Source organism: Porites lutea, chromosome 3 (genome assembly GCF_958299795.1).
Source record: "Porites lutea chromosome 3, jaPorLute2.1, whole genome shotgun sequence".
In the NCBI taxonomy this organism is placed as follows: domain Eukaryota; kingdom Metazoa; phylum Cnidaria; class Anthozoa; order Scleractinia; family Poritidae; genus Porites; species Porites lutea.
The window spans coordinates 14,392,080-14,412,123 of record NC_133203.1 but is presented as its reverse complement, the minus strand read 5'-3'; the positions used below and the strand labels follow the sequence as shown (position 1 = coordinate 14,412,123).

At 40.5% G+C, this 20,044-nt stretch overlaps 1 protein-coding gene across 3 annotated transcripts in view; it reads left to right on the top strand.

Annotated features, from left to right (window-relative positions):
- The window catches only part of LOC140930576 (receptor-type tyrosine-protein phosphatase S-like), a 45,306-nt gene that overhangs the window by 18,948 nt on the left and 6,314 nt on the right, over positions 1-20,044 (top strand). For all 3 annotated transcript variants that reach the window (XM_073380298.1, XM_073380299.1, XM_073380297.1), the window contains 14 exons: positions 429-534; positions 1,863-2,202; positions 3,179-3,221; positions 4,951-5,077; positions 7,638-7,807; positions 9,633-9,721; positions 10,782-10,869; positions 12,040-12,116; positions 14,673-14,709; positions 14,814-14,911; positions 16,119-16,244; positions 17,041-17,192; positions 18,798-18,933; positions 19,579-19,822. In XM_073380298.1, the coding sequence (XP_073236399.1) occupies positions 429-534; positions 1,863-2,202; positions 3,179-3,221; positions 4,951-5,077; positions 7,638-7,807; positions 9,633-9,721; positions 10,782-10,869; positions 12,040-12,116; positions 14,673-14,709; positions 14,814-14,911; positions 16,119-16,244; positions 17,041-17,192; positions 18,798-18,933; positions 19,579-19,822 (1,833 nt within the window). The remainder of the gene's footprint in view (positions 1-428; positions 535-1,862; positions 2,203-3,178; positions 3,222-4,950; positions 5,078-7,637; positions 7,808-9,632; positions 9,722-10,781; positions 10,870-12,039; positions 12,117-14,672; positions 14,710-14,813; positions 14,912-16,118; positions 16,245-17,040; positions 17,193-18,797; positions 18,934-19,578; positions 19,823-20,044) is intronic.

Genomic DNA, 20,044 nt, shown 5'->3' with positions numbered 1-20,044 from the left:
ATAAACGCACAAAAGAGCACACCAAAAAGGAACCTGTCAGGTATTTTGTGGAAAAATTCTAAAAATTATGAACTTAAGTCAAAATTTAAGGTCTCAACATTTCAGAGCATGGAGTCCTCGATCGATACGATTAACCAGGAATAACAAGTCAAAAACCCACGATTGGGAGCGCAATTTGTCACCTGTGATATTTATAGTTAATCAAATACAGTAATTAAGGAATAATTTCACTTGCGTTTTGGTCAAATCCTAATAATTTCGGCTCAGGAAATTAGTCGAATTTTGGATAAAACGCGCGTGAAGTTATTCCCATAAAAAGAAAAAAATAACTTTTCAGGGGACCTACGTTAGAGAAGATATGTTGATTGTTAGTGCAATTTATCTATTCAATCTTTTAACTCGAGTGTTTGTTTGTTTGTTTACCGCAGCTCCTCCTCCTCTGGTCCCGATATCACCTCCTGACAAAGGAGCAATCCAGAGCAACTCGTTTAAAGTAGAGTTGGCAAAAGCTTCTGATGAGAATGGAGAAGTCAGGTATGAAAGTCATCGCCTTTTCCAAGGTGTAAAATTTCAACACTATAAAATCTTCAAGATGCGCATAAATAGAATTGTAAAACAAAACTGACCCCAAGTGAATTCAACACTTATTTGAAACGTTACTCTGTTTCGCTACTTTTGACTGACGCAAAATAACCTTGTCAACTTGTCATACTTCCGGTTAGAGTAGACGAGCGTAAAATAGAAGCGGGTGAGCACGATAAGGCAAGCGAGTGAAAAACGGTGGGATGACAGAATGGGGAGAGCCTGTAAGTACTTTTTACATACCTCATCTTGCCCACTACCACGAATCAAAATGTCAAATGTCAAAATGTGCGGTGTAGGAGGTTTCCATACGCCCTGTTTGTTTGACTCTGTACAATCATGGGGTATCCCCCCCCCCCCGTCAATTCTGTGGTTCTTAATGCCTACTTCTTAGCAGCTGTTAATCGTCGCCTGTACTTTTCCTATTTCTTTAAATCTTCTCCTTCAGTCAAACTACCAACCAGAGCTGTACTACTACAGTAATGTTAAATTAAGATTTGAGCCTGTAATCAAAAAGAAAATTGTATTAACTGGAGTGCGGACAATTTCATTAAACACGTGATGGATTGGATACTTGAGCCATCGATATGATCATATGATACTGGTCAGCGAATAACCTGTTTTTAACAAGTACTAATGAACGTCTAGTACCATAGATGTAGGCTGACGTTGGCCAAAGCAATTTTCCTCGAGATAAATGCAAAGGCTGTGTCTGATACTCCCCTCCCCTCCTTCCCAGAGTCTCCATACGGACTTACCCATGGGTACAAATCGAAAAAGTTGCTATGTCCCATAACAAGTGGAGCTCTGTAAAATCTTAAGAAGCTCCGCAGCCAATCCGGTCATATAAACGAGTTTTACAAGGAGCCCACCATTAGTCAGGAGTGTACTACTTCTCTAACTGCTTATCCCCATAGGAGGTTACATCCCTGACCGCGCAGGTAAAACAGCTTCTGTCAGTTGCCAATCTTCCACCTTCATTGCAGGACATGTCGAAAACATCCCGTATGTCCCTTTTCCACCACCTTCTCGGTCTTCGTCTTTCTCTTTTCCCGTCTATATTTCCCTCCAAGATGATTTTTCCCAAGCCCTCGCTTCTCTTCAAATGACCAAAATACTCCAGCTTTTGTAAAGTTTTCTAACCATTGACCTTCCACTTTCAGTTCCTCCCTAATTGACTTATTTGCTCTGTGCTCCGTCCATGATTTCCTTAAAATTTTCAAAATCGTTAATTCTTTTTATGTACCAATAAAATGAGGAAAGCCTCTTTTTTTTCTTAGTTATTACCAAGTGATAGTGATCGAATTGGCCACAGACAATAAAGGCAAGGCCGTACCAGCTCAATCGCCAGATGATTACAAAGGAGACGATCTCTACACTTACGATGAAGCACGAAAGAAAAAGCCCACTTTAGTCCCGTACATAGCGGCTGAATTCAATGCCATGGACTTCCATGATTACAAGTCTTTCACCGTGGGAGATAGCAGGCGATCCAGTCGAGCAAAAGACAAAACTATCAGGAGAAGGAGGAAAGATGTCAACAGACCTTTTGAATTTTTCAACGGTCCTTTGGAAGGGGGGACATTGTATGCTGTGTTTCTGCGTGCCTATGTTAACGAGGTTAGAGTTCATCAACTGTTATCTTATTTGTTTATAATTTAATTTAACTTTTTAAATGTTTCGTGGCTTGTTCCTCTTTATCAGTTAACCTTAGGTTACGAACCCTTTTGCGCGAGTGTTACTGATATAAGGATAAATTTTAAACGGCAGGGGTATTTTGCGGATCGCCGAATGACTGCAAAGTTTTTTGTGGTTAGGGTTATGAAACTGAGTAAATCGAATTTCAGGTCAGTTTGCCCAGGATAATAACCCTAAATAGAACCTGATTCACTCATTTACCTAACCCAGACCACTAACCTTCAGATTCATTCGGCGGACACCGGCCTTTCGGCGTTCTCTAAAATACCCCGGCGAAATTTCAACAGTGGCGGACGGTTTTGTGCGAGCGCGAAAAAGTGTAAGAGAAAGATACAAAGTTACGTAGAGTTCAAATCTCTGTTCTTTCCTTACGGATGGGGCGTTCTAGTGTATTTTACGGCTTTATTGAATTGGTCAACTCCTTGTACATTTAATCCATTGCAGAAGCCTAAAAACTGTGATAACCGCGGAAACTACGACAAACGGACTACATATTGGGTCACTCCTTACCATTTCCGCCAAAACTTCCCTGTTGTTAAGACGGTCGTTTGGTACGATGAATGATCGCTAGGCGTGCTTAGCAGACGCCCTTTAGTACCCGGACATGATCCTCAGTTAGTATCAATCCTTTCTGTCCTTATTTAACAGACCAAGCGAAGACAACACGATAATGGTGGCAACGGCATGCGCAAATCTTAAACAAACTTGACGGATGGTAGAATGGTTAAGTTTAGTCCTTTTTGCGTTCAGTCGCCTTCTCATTTGATGTCGCGTTGTCATTGCTAAAGTAATCGGCCTATTTTTTGCCTGAATGAAGCGAACTCCTCTAGGGAACGCAGGTGAGAGTTCCGCGGTTTTCAGCTTAATACAGGTTCATTGTAAACAATTTTGTTTGCAGGGTGTCTACAGCTCAAGTCCTTGGATTGATCCGGTTGAAACAGGTATAGTTCTTGTTGTGTAATTGCTCTTATAGTGATAAGCCAAAATTGAGGTATGAATGTGTTGATTAAGGTATCATAAATTGGAGAGTATTGTTAACAATTTGATCATAGATAAAGCAATAATGAAAACCGTTTAATTCAAGAATTTCTAGTTACAAATTTCGTTTTATAAAACTTTAAAGCACCAACGTTGGTCATTAAAAACACTTCTGTAGAGAATTTTCGTCGGACCACAGAATTTCGTACGCAGACATAAAAGTTGGAATAACGTCTCTGTTTTTATTTTATTATCGGTCCATTTATTGTTTTTCTTTGTTTTGTAAATATTATTGATATAGTAAAGAGTGGTGAACATTGGTACTCTGAAGTCAAGAGAGACCTTCAGATTCGAGAAAGAGAATGACTACGAGTACGAGATTTGATTTAAAGTTTTTTGGCGTGTTGTCAAAAAATAGACAACCCGAAATTCTTCATTGTACTTTTTTTCACCAGAAAAGTTAGCACTGTTATCGTTATTGAAGGAGGTTGAGCCCTCTCCCGATTGCAAAATGCTGACACTTCTAACATTTCATAACTTGTTCCCGCCACTAAGACATTCTCACTAAAACTCGTAGTAGAATGACGGCGGCTACCACGTTTTCAAAATAACGCTGGTTCACGCGCGAGCACTACTTACTGTAGAGAAAATCTCGTACTCGTAGTCGTTCTCGTCTTAGAATCTAAAGGTCTCTATTTTATAAGTAGGTGGAATATGATCGTTCGGGTGAGTGTAGTCCTAAATAGAACTGTTGTGCATGTTGACAGTGACTCACAATACCTCTATAGTGGAGTCGTATTTAGGACTATACTTACCCAGAGGGTCATATTCCACCTACGTTGGTAAATGGGTCACCCGCCTATCCCAGCTACACTCGTCCAGCCAACGTTTCATACATTTTCTTGCAAAACTTGGCGAACTGTTTACATGAGAACCAAAAAAGTTGGCTCGTCTAGAAGGGTGACTCTCCTAACCTTGTCATCCTTTTGTGATGGTTGGGTCACCCTCCTTGCCGGGTCAACTCTTCTCCATAGACACTTTTGGCTCGGCCAGCCGGGTGAACTCGGTGAAGGTGAGATGATCAGAGCACGCGCGAGTGCTATTGGCTCGGGCAACAGGGACAGCTTTTTCCTCATATAGACCCTCGCTAAAGTTAACACGGCTGGGAGGTTGACCCTTCTGGCATGCATTGACAGGTTTTCTCCATTTAAACCGGGCCTTGTAATAATGGGTATAAAACAAAAAAAAGAAACGCATGTTTGGCCGTTTGATGTTTGGAGAGTGAGGGGGTCTTTTGTTGTGTTGAATTTCCCTGTGGAACTGTTTTGGGGACTCTATCACTTCTTTCATTGGTTTTTACGAAGTTACGTAGAAAGCTGAGTCAAAATTCGTCTCTAAAACAGACCCATAGTGCAGTTCGAGCCAACTATGACCCAGTTTTCAAGGGAACATTAAAATGGCTAATAGCACGTGGCAACGTTACTCAAATATGTCATTTCCGAGTTACCTCAAGCCTCTGTATCAAAAAGAGGCTAAATACTAAGCAATTATGAAAATGATTTTTATTCTCATGCAAGTAAAACCCATCGTCACAAGAAAGCTTTTGGACTTGCACTGGAAATTGAGTATTTTTGAAACTCGGAAACTAAATGGCCCATACTGTTAATTTTGGGCTTCTCTTTGATTTTCCAGCCCCCGCTGTCGTTCCAACCCAAAATCCCAGTGGTGAATCATCAACAAGCATCGCTCTTATTGTGGGACTCGTCTTAGTCATAGTTATTGTTTGTATCCTGATATTTGTGGGAATCATTTATGTCAGGTAAGAATCCAATTGGACGTAATGATTTATCGTGCAGTACAAATAATTAAGACAATTGATCGAGGACTAACAAAACAGGTAAAAGCAGCATTTTCTCATGCCATGAGTGATGGAATGTTCACATTGGAAATCTTGCTTCGCCTTTGTTTTTCGTGTAAAAAATTCAGTGTGGGCGGGCTAGTATGGTTTCTAAGGAGAGAGCATTAACTGCTTTATTTAATTGAAGAGGCCATGTCATGAAGTCAACTCCTTCAGGCCCCATGGCCTGGCCACCAAACTAATCGAAAAATTTAAATAACACAGCAAACATAGAAAAAAAACATGAACAGTCGACTCCCGATAACTCGAACCTTTTAGGGAAATCGAAAAAAGTTCGTATCATCGGTAGTTTGAAGCAAATAACCGGAAGTAACGAAAGAAGCAAATGAACGGGGAGGGAATGCAATTAACAAAAAAAGTACACAGGAACGGACACTGAATTTAAACTGGATTGACCAAAAATTTAAGATCAAGAATTGACTCGGTCGTTTTGAAATAAATTCAATGTTTCGGACTTCAGTACACGGTTTTTTCCCCGACTTGTCACGCGGTTATAGCATGGTTCCAGTTATCGAACGTAAAATTGTATAGAAATGATACTATGAAGGGGAACAAAAATTACTTTGAGTTAACAGGAGGTTTGCGTTATCGAGGGTTCGAGTTACCGAGGGTAAAATTACAGTAAATGTATGAAGGAAATCCAGGAAAAATCGACTGTGGCCTGAGTTAGCGTGAGGTTCGAGCTAGCGAGGGTTCGAGTTATCGAGAGTCGACTGTGTGTGCAAAATAGAAGACGACTAAAACAGATTGCTATTGGGTGTTTTTGAAAAGCGAAGCATGTTCGGTTTTGGTAATTTTTCGACAGCAGGTGATGCTAACTCAAAAAGTTGGCCCAATTTTTCAATTTGCAATTCTTTTCCATCCTGGCTGTCGATAGCGACAGACGCACTTATATTTGACGTGTACAACTGAACCTCCTTTATTATCATTCAAAATATTTCCCCGATTCTGATTGGCTAAAAGCACAGGAATAATTGATGACCAAATTTGGAAGAATTTTAATGCAAGGCCTATTGCCTCAACGGATCGATCTCCATAATTCTTCAAGAGATACTCAGCCTCATTCATTAACTAGCAATTAATGATTGAGGCTGAGTATGATATGAAGAATAAAGCAGATCGTGGAGGGTGTTATCTACCGAGGCCGAGGGCCGAGGTGGATAACACCCTCCTCGATCTGCTTAATTCTTCATATCCTACGAAAACCGAATTCATTTATTGCTAATTAATGAATGAGGCTGAGTATCTCCTGAAAAATTATTTTTGAATGAATAATAATTATTAATTAAGCGACCACCCTCAATCAAAGTTCCGAAATAATTGTAGCATAGAATGGGAAATTAAACGTCTATTGAGCGGCGGCGGTGGCGGCCATCTTTTGGCCGTCCCAACGAGGCCGGGTTTTCCATTTGTGTCACCTGTATTAAGCGGTGATCAAGGGTTTGATATACACTAAGTTGAGCTTTATTTTTAGAAAAATAATTACGACGAAGGAAAATACAGTCCGAGATAGACGGTGACGACCAATTGTGGACCAGTTGTCTTGTTTCCTTCTCATGTTTGTTTTCAAATAGTGTTTTAAGACAGAATCCACCAGGGAATTCATTTTCTTGGGCTTCCATGCGAAATTTTCTTTGGTGTTGTTACAAATAACTAATTACATCTTTAACCCTTGAAAAATGTAAAAAAGAATGCAATATTCTTTAAATTATTCTGGTACAGGACTTTTGTCCACTGAGAATTACAATTACTCGATTTCCTGCCTTGGATTCCGTCTCAAAGTCTGTAAAGTAACACCAAAAGTTAATGATATAGGGCGTGGTTTAGGATATAAACAACGAAGTGGACTAAGCTGCCCTCATAAAGCCATGTCGCCGATTGAATGACACCTGTAGAAGAGTTATTGCACAAACTGATCACCCGTAGTTAAAGTGACGCTGGTGGTTTACAAATTAACAGGTGTTTGGTGACTCGATAGGGAATCTCCGTGAACTTTTCGGTAACATGGACAATTCCTTTTCTTTCTCGTTGTTTACTTCTAAAAGTAGAAATAGCGTGAAATGTTAATCGTTCGGATCATCCCAGTCGTTGTAAAGATTCAAGGTAAACGAAAAATCAAGCTTAAACGTGAAAACCTCAGCTGGAAAAGACTTTAGTTTTCTAATGTAAATTACGTTTTGTCTTGTGTCTTGCACGTGGGTTTTCACACCCTGTGTGCACCTCCTTTGTCTTCTTGATCAAGAAGGGTGGAGTTTTCAGTTTCAGCTAGCAGCTTCTTTGTGGAGTAACCAGTTCAAATCATATGACATTGTTGTGATGAAGCGCAATTTCTTTTTGATGTATTTTAAACATGTACACTCCTTAGGTGGGCCGGTAATTCCCCACGGCATGTTTTTTAAAGCTGGAATTTTTTCTGTTGTTGAAGTAATTGAAGAGAGCGATTTGTTGCTTATAACCACAGGAGAAAGCGGACGGCTTTCGACAGGGTAATGGATGACAGAGATGATTACTCCAACGGCGAACCGACGAAGATGAAGAAATTAAGCAGGAAACGCCGATCTATGCAGAAAAGACTGATGGGCAGTACAGAATCGCTGGACGGACTGGACGACTTGGCTGCAAGTAGAGCAAGTGAGAGTTAACGTTGTAACTTAACCCTTTAAATCCCAACATCAACATACAAATTCTCTACACTGTTCTTCATACATTTCCTTAAACAGTTGCTTAAGAGAGTTTGATAACAGATCGAAGCATTTCCCCTTTAGTAATCATTAATCCACTTCTCATAACCAACAACAATTTCATAGCTGAATTCTGAAGGACTTACGGCTTCAACTATTTTTCTGAAATTCATTTGGCATACTTTTTATATCAAAAAAAGCTGCTGGCGATAATTTCAGCCAAAAATATCCGCTAAATTTTTCACTAGACGCCATTTGCCTGGAAAAAGTCGGGGCCGTTTAAGCGCTGATTTTTTCTCCAGTACAATCGAAGTATTTCATAATATTGCCGAATAATAGCTTTAGTTTTAAAACTAAAATGCTTCTGTAATTGTTTCATTTTCACACTCGATTGACAAACAAGTCGTCCATCTTTCTCAATTGTTAGATTTAGGGTAAATCCCCAGTTATTTCGATTTTACTAACTGAACGTGTTCCCCAGCGTCTGTAAAAGTCTGGAAACCGACACAAACGTATCTTTTACGGCGTTTAGTTTAAAGCCTTAAATGTTCAAATTGTTGATTCCGCGTTTGCACTGTATAGCCTGGTTTTCGTTAGCGAAGTGAGGCTAAAAAAGAAAGCACAAGAGCATGCAACGAGCTCCCCAAGCAAGCTTAAGCAAAAGAACAAAAATTAATTATTCTGAGATTTCTGGATGGATGACTTGAATCGGCTACCGGAAAAGCGAATGTCAGGCCACAGTTGCTTAAAATTAGGACACCACTATCTAGTTGGTAATTAACGGGTGGATACATTTGAGGAAAACCTATTGCGTTATCTGCTAGATAGAGATTAATCCATCAGATGAATCTATCCATCTTTTGAACATGAAGCCACGATGCCTTCAGAAACCTGCTATTCGCCATTTTCACATGCCCATAATACACCTTCCTTGTTTAAACCCAAAATTTTGCACGAGAATTGTCTTCAACTTCTGTTATTCAGTGAAAGCGAAAACCTTGCCTATGCAAAATTTGAGTGTAAACAAGGTTTGCTTTGGGTAATGTGAAAACACCCCTGTTGGTGTTTTAAAAGTTTTGGACATTCTTTGCTTGAGCTTGCATCGCTATTAAAAATAAAAATAAAAAATTCTTAACGGACTTGTGTGAACAGATCCTACGAAAAATCCCCTGAAGATCGGTACAAGTTTCTCATTAATCAGGCCGTTCATTGTGGAGTGCCGAGGAACTCTTGTTTCCCCCCTCAACCCCCAAGGGACTTGATGAGCTTCTGTTATGACTTAGTATGAGCTGCTTTGCATATGGCATTTAGCGCTCCCTCAACATCCCTCTGTTGGCTTTTTTACTTACAACTTCGTTCGAGGAGAGTCATATGCTGACGTCCTCTCAATCGTTAACTACCCGCGTTTTGACGCCAGGAGTGGCCTTTTAAGTAAAAAGGACTCCGAGAAGATCTGCCTCTCAACATCTCGTTTACCCACCTCTCCTCTGCTAGTAGAGCAAATGAAACCACGCAAACGTTGCGCGTTTTGAATGTGCTTAGACTTCCAGAGTTATAAAAACAGTTTCCGGCCAGTCCGGTGGTATGTGGTGTTTTAGGGCCCATGTTGCTAGGTAACTTTTGCAACACATTTGCCCAGTATTGATATGTATTTCTGCACAAAATTTTTGAAGGCAGTCTACTTGAGAGCAGTTTTCAAGTCGCTCGATTGGTAAGCGGTATTGGTGATTTAGTAAATTGCGACCTAATCCTAAATCGGCTTTTATGTTTATCAGGGCGGCAACCTGTACCAATAGATGACTTTGAAAGACATGTTGACAGAATGCACATGGATGGAGATCATGGATTTTCTGATGAATATGCGGTATGAATAGATATATTTATTTCCTTCCTTGAAGACGTAGGCAGCGTGTGACGCAAATATAGCTAAAGGGACGGTTATTTACAGAGCCCAAAAGTGTGACCTCGTTTAATTAATTCACGTTCTTTCATACAGACATTAAGCAGCCAGAAGTCGAGGATAGTTTCTAGCTGACTTCTGATTGGATCAAATCTGCACGAAAGAATGTGAATAAGTCAAAAGCAGTCACACTAGCCTTTTGGGATCCTTGCTGTAAACGAAGTTTAACTTATTAAAGCCACGATTTAACAAATCTTTGGACCTCCATATCTCTTCCTTAGTGGGTTCGTTTAAGAAGATAAATGCTTTTCTTTTCTACTATATATCCTTTCATAAAACTGTTCACAATATAAATGATATTTAGGTAAAACCGTTGGGCAAATTGAAAATGACTTAGAACGCGGTTTTGTTAAACACAACTACGTTTAATTAACTGGCCCAAAACGTTTGCACCGCACTTGAGAGCGTTTCTCTCCTTCCCTTTCCTTCCCTTTTTTTCTTTTTCTTTCTTTCTTTCTTTCTTTCTTTCGTTTTTTTTAACACTCTTTTTTTAATGGGGGTTCGCTTTAAATTTAGGGAAACTCAGGCAGAAATGTATCAAATTGTCGGTGAATGTTCAAATTATGTTTTCATTTTTCACCGAATGACGAGTTTCCGTTGAAAATATTTTTGCCTGAACAAAATTGTTCATTTGACAAATGGCGCCGACGAGTCCGCAGTTACCGCTTACAAACACTTAAAACACTCTAAGTAGTGAGTACATGCATTAGAAAGTTAAATCGACTGCTTATTAGCTAAGTATCAAGTGACTTTGAGGAGAGAAAATTACAACCTTAAATCTGAAAACCTTTGTTTACCTTTCTAAAATGTCTCTCGTTTGAGCTCGATCAACACTGTAGTTTGTTACATTTAAAACTTGGTTGACCTGTGACACATTGATAATTCTACGACGGTACTAGGTTGAAACGTGAGCCTTTTTGGACAATTCAACGTCTAACGAAATCCTTTGTTTATTTTTTTGCAGCTTGTTCAACCAGACGAAGACTTTTCGTTTCAACAATTCTTGAATCCCGCCAACAAGTACAAAAACAGATACGCCAATATTGTTGCATGTAGGTGCTGTTTGACAATATTCTATGGAACAGTCTCTGACCTTGGCTAGCTATTATTAGGATATTGCTGTTGAGGACAATTCTGGGCTAAAGTCATTACTTCGTGCCTTCACCCAACCAAAAATGCTCCTGTAAAGATGTGAAGTAGACATCAAGCAAATCTTATCAGGGAGCACTAACGATAATAATGTTTTGCTGATTCTTGCGGGCATAGCATTAAAACTTAAACAAGGTTCCCCTAACTGTTTCAAGTTATCGATGTCCATCCTTGCGACCTGTTACAAAAGACGACTGAAAACATGTCCATTGGCTAAATACAGGCTTAGATAAAGATAGCAAATAGTGTAACAGAGCCCCATTAAGAAAATGGAACTGGATAGAAAAGCGGTATACCGTAGTTCCTCGAATAACAGCCGTCCATCGATTAATAGCCTTCCTCGAATAATCGCCTCGTTTTGACGGAAATGTTTAAAAGGCCCCACCCCCACCCCACCACCACCACCCCTATGGTTTACCCGCTAGTGATACCCTTAGCGGTAAACTTGGAGGATGAAGCTAAAGTGGAGTCTGATCCAGCAAAACTAATCAGTGACGATTCAGGTTCTGACGCCGAGGACATTAACATTGACACTCAATCAGGGAACCAAATTTGGAACACTTTAAATGCCAGTGTTCAGTTTAAATGACGTGATTATTTTTTGATTTAATGGAAAATAGAACAAAACCTTTAGGGCACTGCGTCCAGTGAACAATATTTGAAACAGTCGCCTCCCTCGAATAATCGCCCCCTTTTGGTGCGAAAAAAGAAATAATCGCTCTCGGGTAATATTTGAGGAAATACGGTACTCCTACAAACCAAATCAGCCTCTCTTTTGCGCATAGTCCGAACAATATTTTGATGTCGTAAATTAGGCCTTGCTGTGAAAGGTTCGCTAATATGTAGACTACGTCTCGCTGTTATAGTCAACACCTTTGTCTGTTTGAACGAAACACTATGAATATTCTCCTTTGTGATAATAATTGAATTGAATATTATCTCAACGTATTAAAAAAAGATTTTTAGTATTCGCGATGTGCGGAACTTTACGTTCATTGTAACAGGTTTTTTTTAGTAGCAAGGTTTGATAAGGTTAAACAAGAGGTAATATTTGTGTCTGTTTCCTTTGCAAGATGATCATACCAGAGTCCTGTTGAACCCGATCGAAAGTATTGCGGGATCGGACTACATTAACGCCAACTTCATTGATGTAAGTTGAATAAACACATCTCTCTGTTTTTTTTAGTTAAAACCAATATAGCGGGTTAGTGATATATTTAGCAGCATGTCTAAATGGCCTGATATGTGGGCATTCGTTGCTGAGTTCCTTAATTTGGTAGATATTAGCCTGTGCCAGGCTCTCAGATAGTATAGTGGGAACGTATTAAAACGAGCAAAGCGAAAATAAGACGCGCACGACTTGGGAAAGGGGGCGGTGGCGGCGGGAAAAATGGGAGAGAGAGCCTGTTAGCATTTCTTTACCGACCCTCTTCCGCCCATTTTTGTCACGTCTGGATTCGGCTGTCAAAACTGTTAACACTTCAGTTAGCTACAATCATTCTCAAGTTTCTCGCGTGAGAATTGCACGCGACGCGAACTCCTTGTGCGATGTGTGGAAATTTATGTCTTCGAATTCGTTATCCTGTGAGTGCATCCGTTTTTTTTGGCTCTAGTTTATAGCAATAAAAGGGGGCGGTAAGTTTTTTCCTCTGTTGGGTAGGTCTACTCTGGAAGGTTCTACATTGTCACTGAGCAAATGTGACTTTAGCCGCTTGTTTCACACTGAGAGGTCATGGCACACATATCGATTTACTGTGGCAGTTGTTTCTGATCGACAGGAATTGCCCTCTGATGAGAGAGCATTTTCTTTGACCTCTTTTGAAGCGTAAAGCTTTTTATTGCGGCTGAATAAGGGTTTTAATTTTCTCCAAAGTGCCTTCTGGATCTGACTAACTAAGTGATTTTCTTTAGTCCGTGAATTAATGTAATATTTTTCTGCAATGTTGTATCACGCTGGGCCCAGCTCGTTAGTTTTCTTTGCAGAAAGTTAAATTATCACGGATAGTGATTTACAGATCCAGAATTATAAGAATGAAGTGCAGCTTAAACTTAAGCTACATCAACTAAAGTAGAATTGCATTGTGACTCAGTAAACTCTAGCTTAATAGTGTTTCTCTTAAAATAGTGTGTCTTTTGACTGGAGCGCGTAGTTTCTCCCTTGGTAACAGCGGAATAAGCTTAACAAATAACAGTCTTTGGACTGTTTTGTTATTGTCACTTTGTAATCAACCAGGACTCCGGATTACCGAAAACAATTTCGCACTTTCCTTCTCTCGCTTTCTTCTCGTCCTCCTCTCCCTCTTCACCGATGCCAAATAGCATCCAAGCTTCTTCAGTTGTTCCACTTGGTCTCGCATTTTAGATATCAGCGGCGAAACGACTATTATCGTAGAGTTTTCTAGGGTTAGAGCAGCTTTAGCCAAGCGTGGGAATAGCTGAAAGATTAAAGTTTTGCTGAAACCGGTGGGCATAATACCGAAAACATCTTTACCGCGAGCCAAGTCGCAGACACTTGTCTAAAGCACAAGAGAACGGGGATTCATGATGATCACACGCGCGATTCGCGTTAGCCATCTTGGTGATGACAAACTGATGACCACGCTACTAGGTGATGATGTTAACTGTCACAATTGACCAATCAGAGGGTATATCAGGAGCTGATATACCGGAACAGGCCGTTGAAAAAATGCGTACAGGCTCCGCCGCCCTGTCTCTCCCCAGCCCCCGCGCGTTTTTCGCATTTCTTATTACTGAACGACTTTCCACCACCATCTCGGAGCCTGGAACAGGCTAGGTAGATATATCCTCCCTAAACTTCCTTAACCCAACAGGAACAACGCGGGCATTAAAAACAACACCACCACCAACAACAGCAACAAAAACGCACACACAACAAGAACAAGGGGAATGACCCTTTGAAGAAGTTAAGTTAACCGCGGCCTCTCTAGATGTACCCTATTCATATCCTGGACATGTACTTGATTTGATATTAGAAAGCTTTAAATTTGAGGGCGAGAACGAGTACGAAATTTAACTTAAAGCTTTTGCGCGTGCTCTTAAAAAAAAAAGGACACCCCAGAGTGCTTCATCTTACTTTTATTTCGCCAAAAAAGTTAGTACGGTTATTTATACTGAAGGATGTTAAGCCCTCTCCCGATAGCAAAATGCTAAAACTTCTTACAGTTGATAACTTGTTTCCGCCACTACGACATTCTCGCTAAAAAAGGTAGTAGAATGACGACGGCTATCACGTTCTCCCGCCAAAATGACGCTAGTTCATGCGTGAGCACTACTCACTATTGAGAATTAAAATCTCGTACTCGTAGTCGTCCTCGTCTCAGAATATAAAGCTCTTTGTTTGCGCTTGGCAAAAGGCGCTGTAAGTTGCCAAGTATTTAGTCCTGCAGCATGTTGCCACTCTAGGTCTTTTAACCCCAACAAGATCAGCCCAGTCGGTAGAGCGCTTGACTGCAGAGCGGGAGGTCGCCGGACCAACACTCAGGGTCTTAAAATAACTGAAAAATGAAGCTACTACAGTACCATTGCCCTGCAAACAGCTAGATCTTCGCGTGGCTCGGATGACTACGTAAAATGGCGGTCCCGTCTCAAGAAGGACACGTACTTTAGTGCTAAATACATTGACACTCAAACAAAGTGCTTTTTCCCCTGTAATTTACCACGAACTAACTTTATCGTTTTGTTTTAGGGTTACAACCGGCAGAGAGCTTACATAGCTGCACAAGGTACGACATCATGCGCAGTACTCCTAACAACCGTTGATACTACTGCTATTATGATTCACAATGCAATAAATTCTCATACATTTTCCCAAATTGCATTTTTGTAGGTCCGTTGATGGAGACATTTGATGACTTCTGGCGCATGATATGGGAGCAAATGTCTTCAGTCATTGTCATGTTGACAAAATTGGAAGAGAGAGGGAGGGTAAGTTATATTTTTTTGTTCCAATTATATAGTCAGAGCTCCTTTGCACCCCCTCCCCCCCCCCTCCCATCCATTCACACCAACAGTACTGTTCTTTGTCTTCTACAATAATCATTAGTGTGTACTGTTTACTTTACTGCTGTGTTTTAAAATCGCGCCGTCTGTCACGACTGTATCTAAATTTGTCGTGTACCGAGGATTAGTGTAATAAGCGAATGCCCTGCCAACTTTATAATATAACCATCCTGTTGAAAGCTTATCTTTTTATTAAAGGGAGTGATGAAAACAGTTTTTTTTTTGGTAAAGGACCCACCGTTCTACTGAAACTCGGTTGCTTGTTATGTATCACCCCTTGCGTTAAATGATTAAACCGTGTTTTAATTGGCTTCTCGTGCAAAAGTGATCTCTAAACTGTGCCAGTCAGGTCCCAGTTTGTCAAAAGCTGGACAGCACTATCCAGTAGATGGATCACTTTCCACTGGATAAGTTTAAGGAAAACAAGTTGCGTTATCTTCTAGACGGAGATTAATCGGGTGATTTTGGAGCCACGATGCCTTCAGAACCCTCCATTTGCCAGTTTTGCTGTGTCTGTAGTTCATCCTGTTTACCCCTAAAGTAAAATGAATCTGACGTGTTTATTTCGCCTTCACTCTTTTAAAAGAAGAACTGTTGAAGTACCGTAAAGTTCCGAAAGTAACGACCCTAGTTACTTTCGGCTTTAAGACCCTTCTGCGATCGCTACTTTCGGAGGCTCGCTTCTTTCTGATGGCTAAGAAGTGTACTCCACGTAGCACTTCAAAAAATAAAATCGCAAAAAATGTGAAAGGAATACTTTTTGAAAAAGGGAAATGTATATCCCGTACTTTGAGAGGTATGAATAGGAGTGTAAAATAATCATTATTAATAAACCTCGGATCACTGTGGCATTTGTTCAGGATATCTATTATATCCGTTATTTTTTTCCAGAAGGGAAATTAGTTTTGAGGTCTCTACCTTCAGAGGGTCGTTATTTTCTGGGGGGATCGCTATTTTCGGGATTTGCTAACACCTGTGACATTTAATCGCTAGTTTCGAAAGGTTCGCTATTTTTGAGGGGTCGTTAGTTTCGGAACTTTAAGGTATCGATTTTTAATTGCAAAGCGGTTATTGATTTAAGGTACTCCCACTGCCTATGGGTGACATTAGTATGATTTATTCTCTTCCTTAGCGAAAGTGCGATCAGTACTGGCCTGAACGAGGAATGAAGAATTATGGTCCAATACAAGTCACCTTAAAAGAAACTCTCAACATGTCCCATTATACTTTGAGAAAATTTATTATAACTCACAAACTGGTAAGCTGCTTAATACTTCTTGGTTTTCCAAAAATTCCTTTACGTCTGTGACCATCATACGTATTCCCCTTTGGTAGGCAGAGAGACACAGTGGAATAACTTATGTTGTCAATTTTATACAAACCACTGTATTTTGTCACCCCATTGTCTCGCCTTTGTTCACAGGGATGCGGTAAAGGCCTATTCTTTGTGTGGGCAACACGATTACCTTTGTACTATGTACAAACGTATATTGTTGTATGTGTGTGCAAGCTTATAAAGGACTCACGCATACAAATGACATACATGCCGTATCTACTCGAAAGAGCGCTCTAAAGTGAATGCCTCCCACCTCCCACCGCCCGCCCCAAACGCGCTGAAACATACCCCACTTACCATCACTTTCTCTCGCCTCCTACTTAAGTCTTATGGAATTTTTACCAGACCAGCATAAATGTAGGTCAGTTTTATATCCGTTACGCGTCATTATCTAACTCCGTAAGTTTACAGAGACAGACCTGTTGCCCGAAACTAAATAAAGTTCCATTTGTTTTGGGGAGTTTATGGGCGCTTTCTCCACCTCTGCCTCCTCCAACCCCTCCCCCCCCCGCCCCCCTCCAAACCAACACACACCCACTTCATTAGGGGCTATCATTCAAATAAGCGCCCAATACATCCAGAAAATACCATACTCCCTTTCCTGTTCTGGGGCAATTGAAAAGGAACTCCCTTTAAACTGGGAGAAATCACAGAAGAAAATGCTAGTTGATCATGAGTAGCAAGTTCACAAATAAATCTTGTGTTTCTTTCATTTTAGTACCCAGGTGACGATCGTGTCATTAAGCAGTTTCATTTTACGGCGTGGCCGGACCATGGAGTACCATCTCACCCCACCCCGCTGCTTTCACTTGTGCGTCACACATTTTCCGCTAACCGAGAATCCGTTGGACCTATGGTGGTGCATTGCAGGCAAGTTAAGAATTACTTAAATCGTTCTAGAATACGCTAATTATTAGGAAGCTTTAGCATCGACGACGGCAACGGCAGCGAAAACGTTAGTTTTAAAATGAATTCCCGTTTTTTCAATCTTTGTCGCGTTTATTCCCATTTGCTGAAAATTGCAAACGTAGGGGAATTTCCCTGGGGTTGATTTCTTGAGAACCGCACTCAAGTTTAGAGAGAGAAAAAGAGATTCGTCGTCGCTTGTTTACGTCCGCCATAAAACTTGCAATTAGGCATTTTCACTTCGTAGTCGTGCAAGGACGGTAAAGAAATGTACAAAAAATCGTGATGCACGTGCAAAGTTGTTGTTTTGCGTAATAAACCTATTGCTTTTTTGACGTCCTCGTTGCCGTGGGCGTCGTCGTTGCTAAAGCTCCCTATTGGCTGTTAGTGTGCGGGTATGAATCTTAAGTAATTTACAATAGACATTATTCACGATGCCCGCCATCTTTACACGCGCTTAAGAATTGATTGGATAAAAGCGATGTCACGTGGTTGCTCAGGGAGAAAGCAAAAGATAAAATCCTGCCGATACAAGAAATCGCGGTCAAGTTTGTTTATTCTAGGCAACAGATATGAAAAACTTTTTATCTTTAAGACGATAATGGCAAATTATTTGTTGGCTTCACACTAGAAGCGAAGTTGCTTTCAAGTAAGCACTTGATTCAAGTGCACTTGGAAATCTTAAAGTCGCTCTGTAGAAAACATGGCTTCATACTTGATGAAAAAGTCTATTACTTGAAGTAAAAGCTGCCAATCTCTCCGTTCATTAGTATCTTGGAATCGCTGGACGTGCACATCGTGCTCTTGTTTTCCATTTGTTATTGGTCAAGTGTGTTCTCAAGTGTGGTGCAGACCATACTGTTGGGCCAACTTCGGCTTCTTTGAACTACGGACGTTCCATGTTCATCAAGTAAAGTTTAAGTTGATACATTTTACCCCTTCACACTCAAAGTAGGTTCCAAGTACACTTGCATTATACTTGAAGCTCTAGTATGAAGTCAACAATTGTTGGAAGTGATCATTGTTACAGCAGCGACCTTAGGTATTCGTGTCATTCAATGGTCAGCCTCACACCGATAACCTGGTTAAATTTTAAATGTTAAATCTAGTTTCAGTTTTTTCATCGGCGTGTTTTTCGTTATCAGTACTGTCACTGCTGTTAAGGTGAATTTCGAATGTCGCATAATTTTAACTTGCGTGTCCACGTATATTTGACACGTGTAAATAAAATAGAGGCGATAATGTATGGTCGCCAGTAAACGTAAACGTTAAACAGAAGAAATGGTACAACAGCGCGTTAATCACAAACTTGCGCAAAATTGTTCTTATGCGAACAACAGCCTTTATGGGAACGTTTCCACGTGTTCGCGGTTAGTGTGCATTAGCGTAAGGGTAAATTTCGGCTGTCACGCATGTTTTACGCCCGTAAAAGTTGAATGTACGTTTACGTGCGGACTTTCACAGATTTCCTTTATCTTCTCTACGCGCGTAAAACAAACGTGCGCACGCAAGTAGAAATTACGTCACAGTGAAAATCCACCTTAACAGACTGTGTTTTGTTTTCCTTAGTGCGGGTGTTGGCCGAACCGGTACGTTTGTCACACTTGATGTCATGTTACAGAGGATTAGTTTGGAAGATAGTGTAGACGTGTTTGGTTTCGTTCGTCAAATGAGATACCAGAGAAACTTCATGGTTCAAACTGAGGTAAGTGGTGGACGCCCAAGTCACTTTTCTTAATGATAACGTAAGACTAATAAAGCTTTAAAATGAGTTAGAAATAATTCCTGCATGATTTACAGGCTGAGTATGTCTACTGTGCTTTAAGGTTGATTGCCACTGTCGCGAATTTTTTTTGTGCGAATGCACGTAAAATTTACGCGCGTAAATAAAATAGAGACAATGTATGGAAGGTCACGCGAAAACGTAAAAGTTGAACCTCGCTCAACTTTCACGTTTATATCGAGATTAACATTGCAAAAATAAGTCAAGCGGATCACAAGAACAGTGCGAGACATTTAAGGAAATGGCCATCTTTTATATTTACCAGGATCGCACCTTCGATGCTGATGTTTTGTTGGAAATAGGTGATGGCGTTGGCGTGCAAAGCACCCCAACTATGAGTCTCGCATACGCAACATATGTTTACAATTTATTTGAGATGGAGAAAATGTCTGTAACAATTTTTCCTGATATTGTTCTGCCCTAAGTACATACCGAACGTGTGCAAAGCCAATGCTCACCTAGCCTGGTCATCGCATGAAGATGACTGCGACTGCAGAGCAAAACGCAAGCAGAACCCAACGATAGAAAGGAAATTTACTTTTTCTTTGCTATGGACATTTGTCTTAGGCGCAGTACGTTTTTATTCATGATGCCCTTCTCGAGGCCATCACCTGTGGAGTCACGGAAGTCGAGGCTAAAGACCTGGGTTCCCGCATACGGGAACTTCGTCAATTTGACCCGGAAACCGGCTATACTTACTTGGAAAACGAGTTTTGCCGGTTGGCTAAAGAAGAGAATCACCCCATAGCTTTCAAGAGTGCCAGTCTTAATTGCAATGCTGCAAAAAATCGATACGCAAATATTCTACCATGTAAGTATTTCATTGCAGATTCTGATGAGTCCTTTCAGATAAGGCCTTCTAAAGGTTTAATGGATCATTTGTCTGTTATGGGTTTTAAATTGCTTAATCGATTAGCTTACTCATCACTAAGCAAACTTGGTTGATTGCTGGTGCAAATGCTTCAATGGTTTAGAAGTAGAAGCATAAACAAGAGCGTAACCGCTGGAAAACTAGGTGTAAACCGGTGCGATG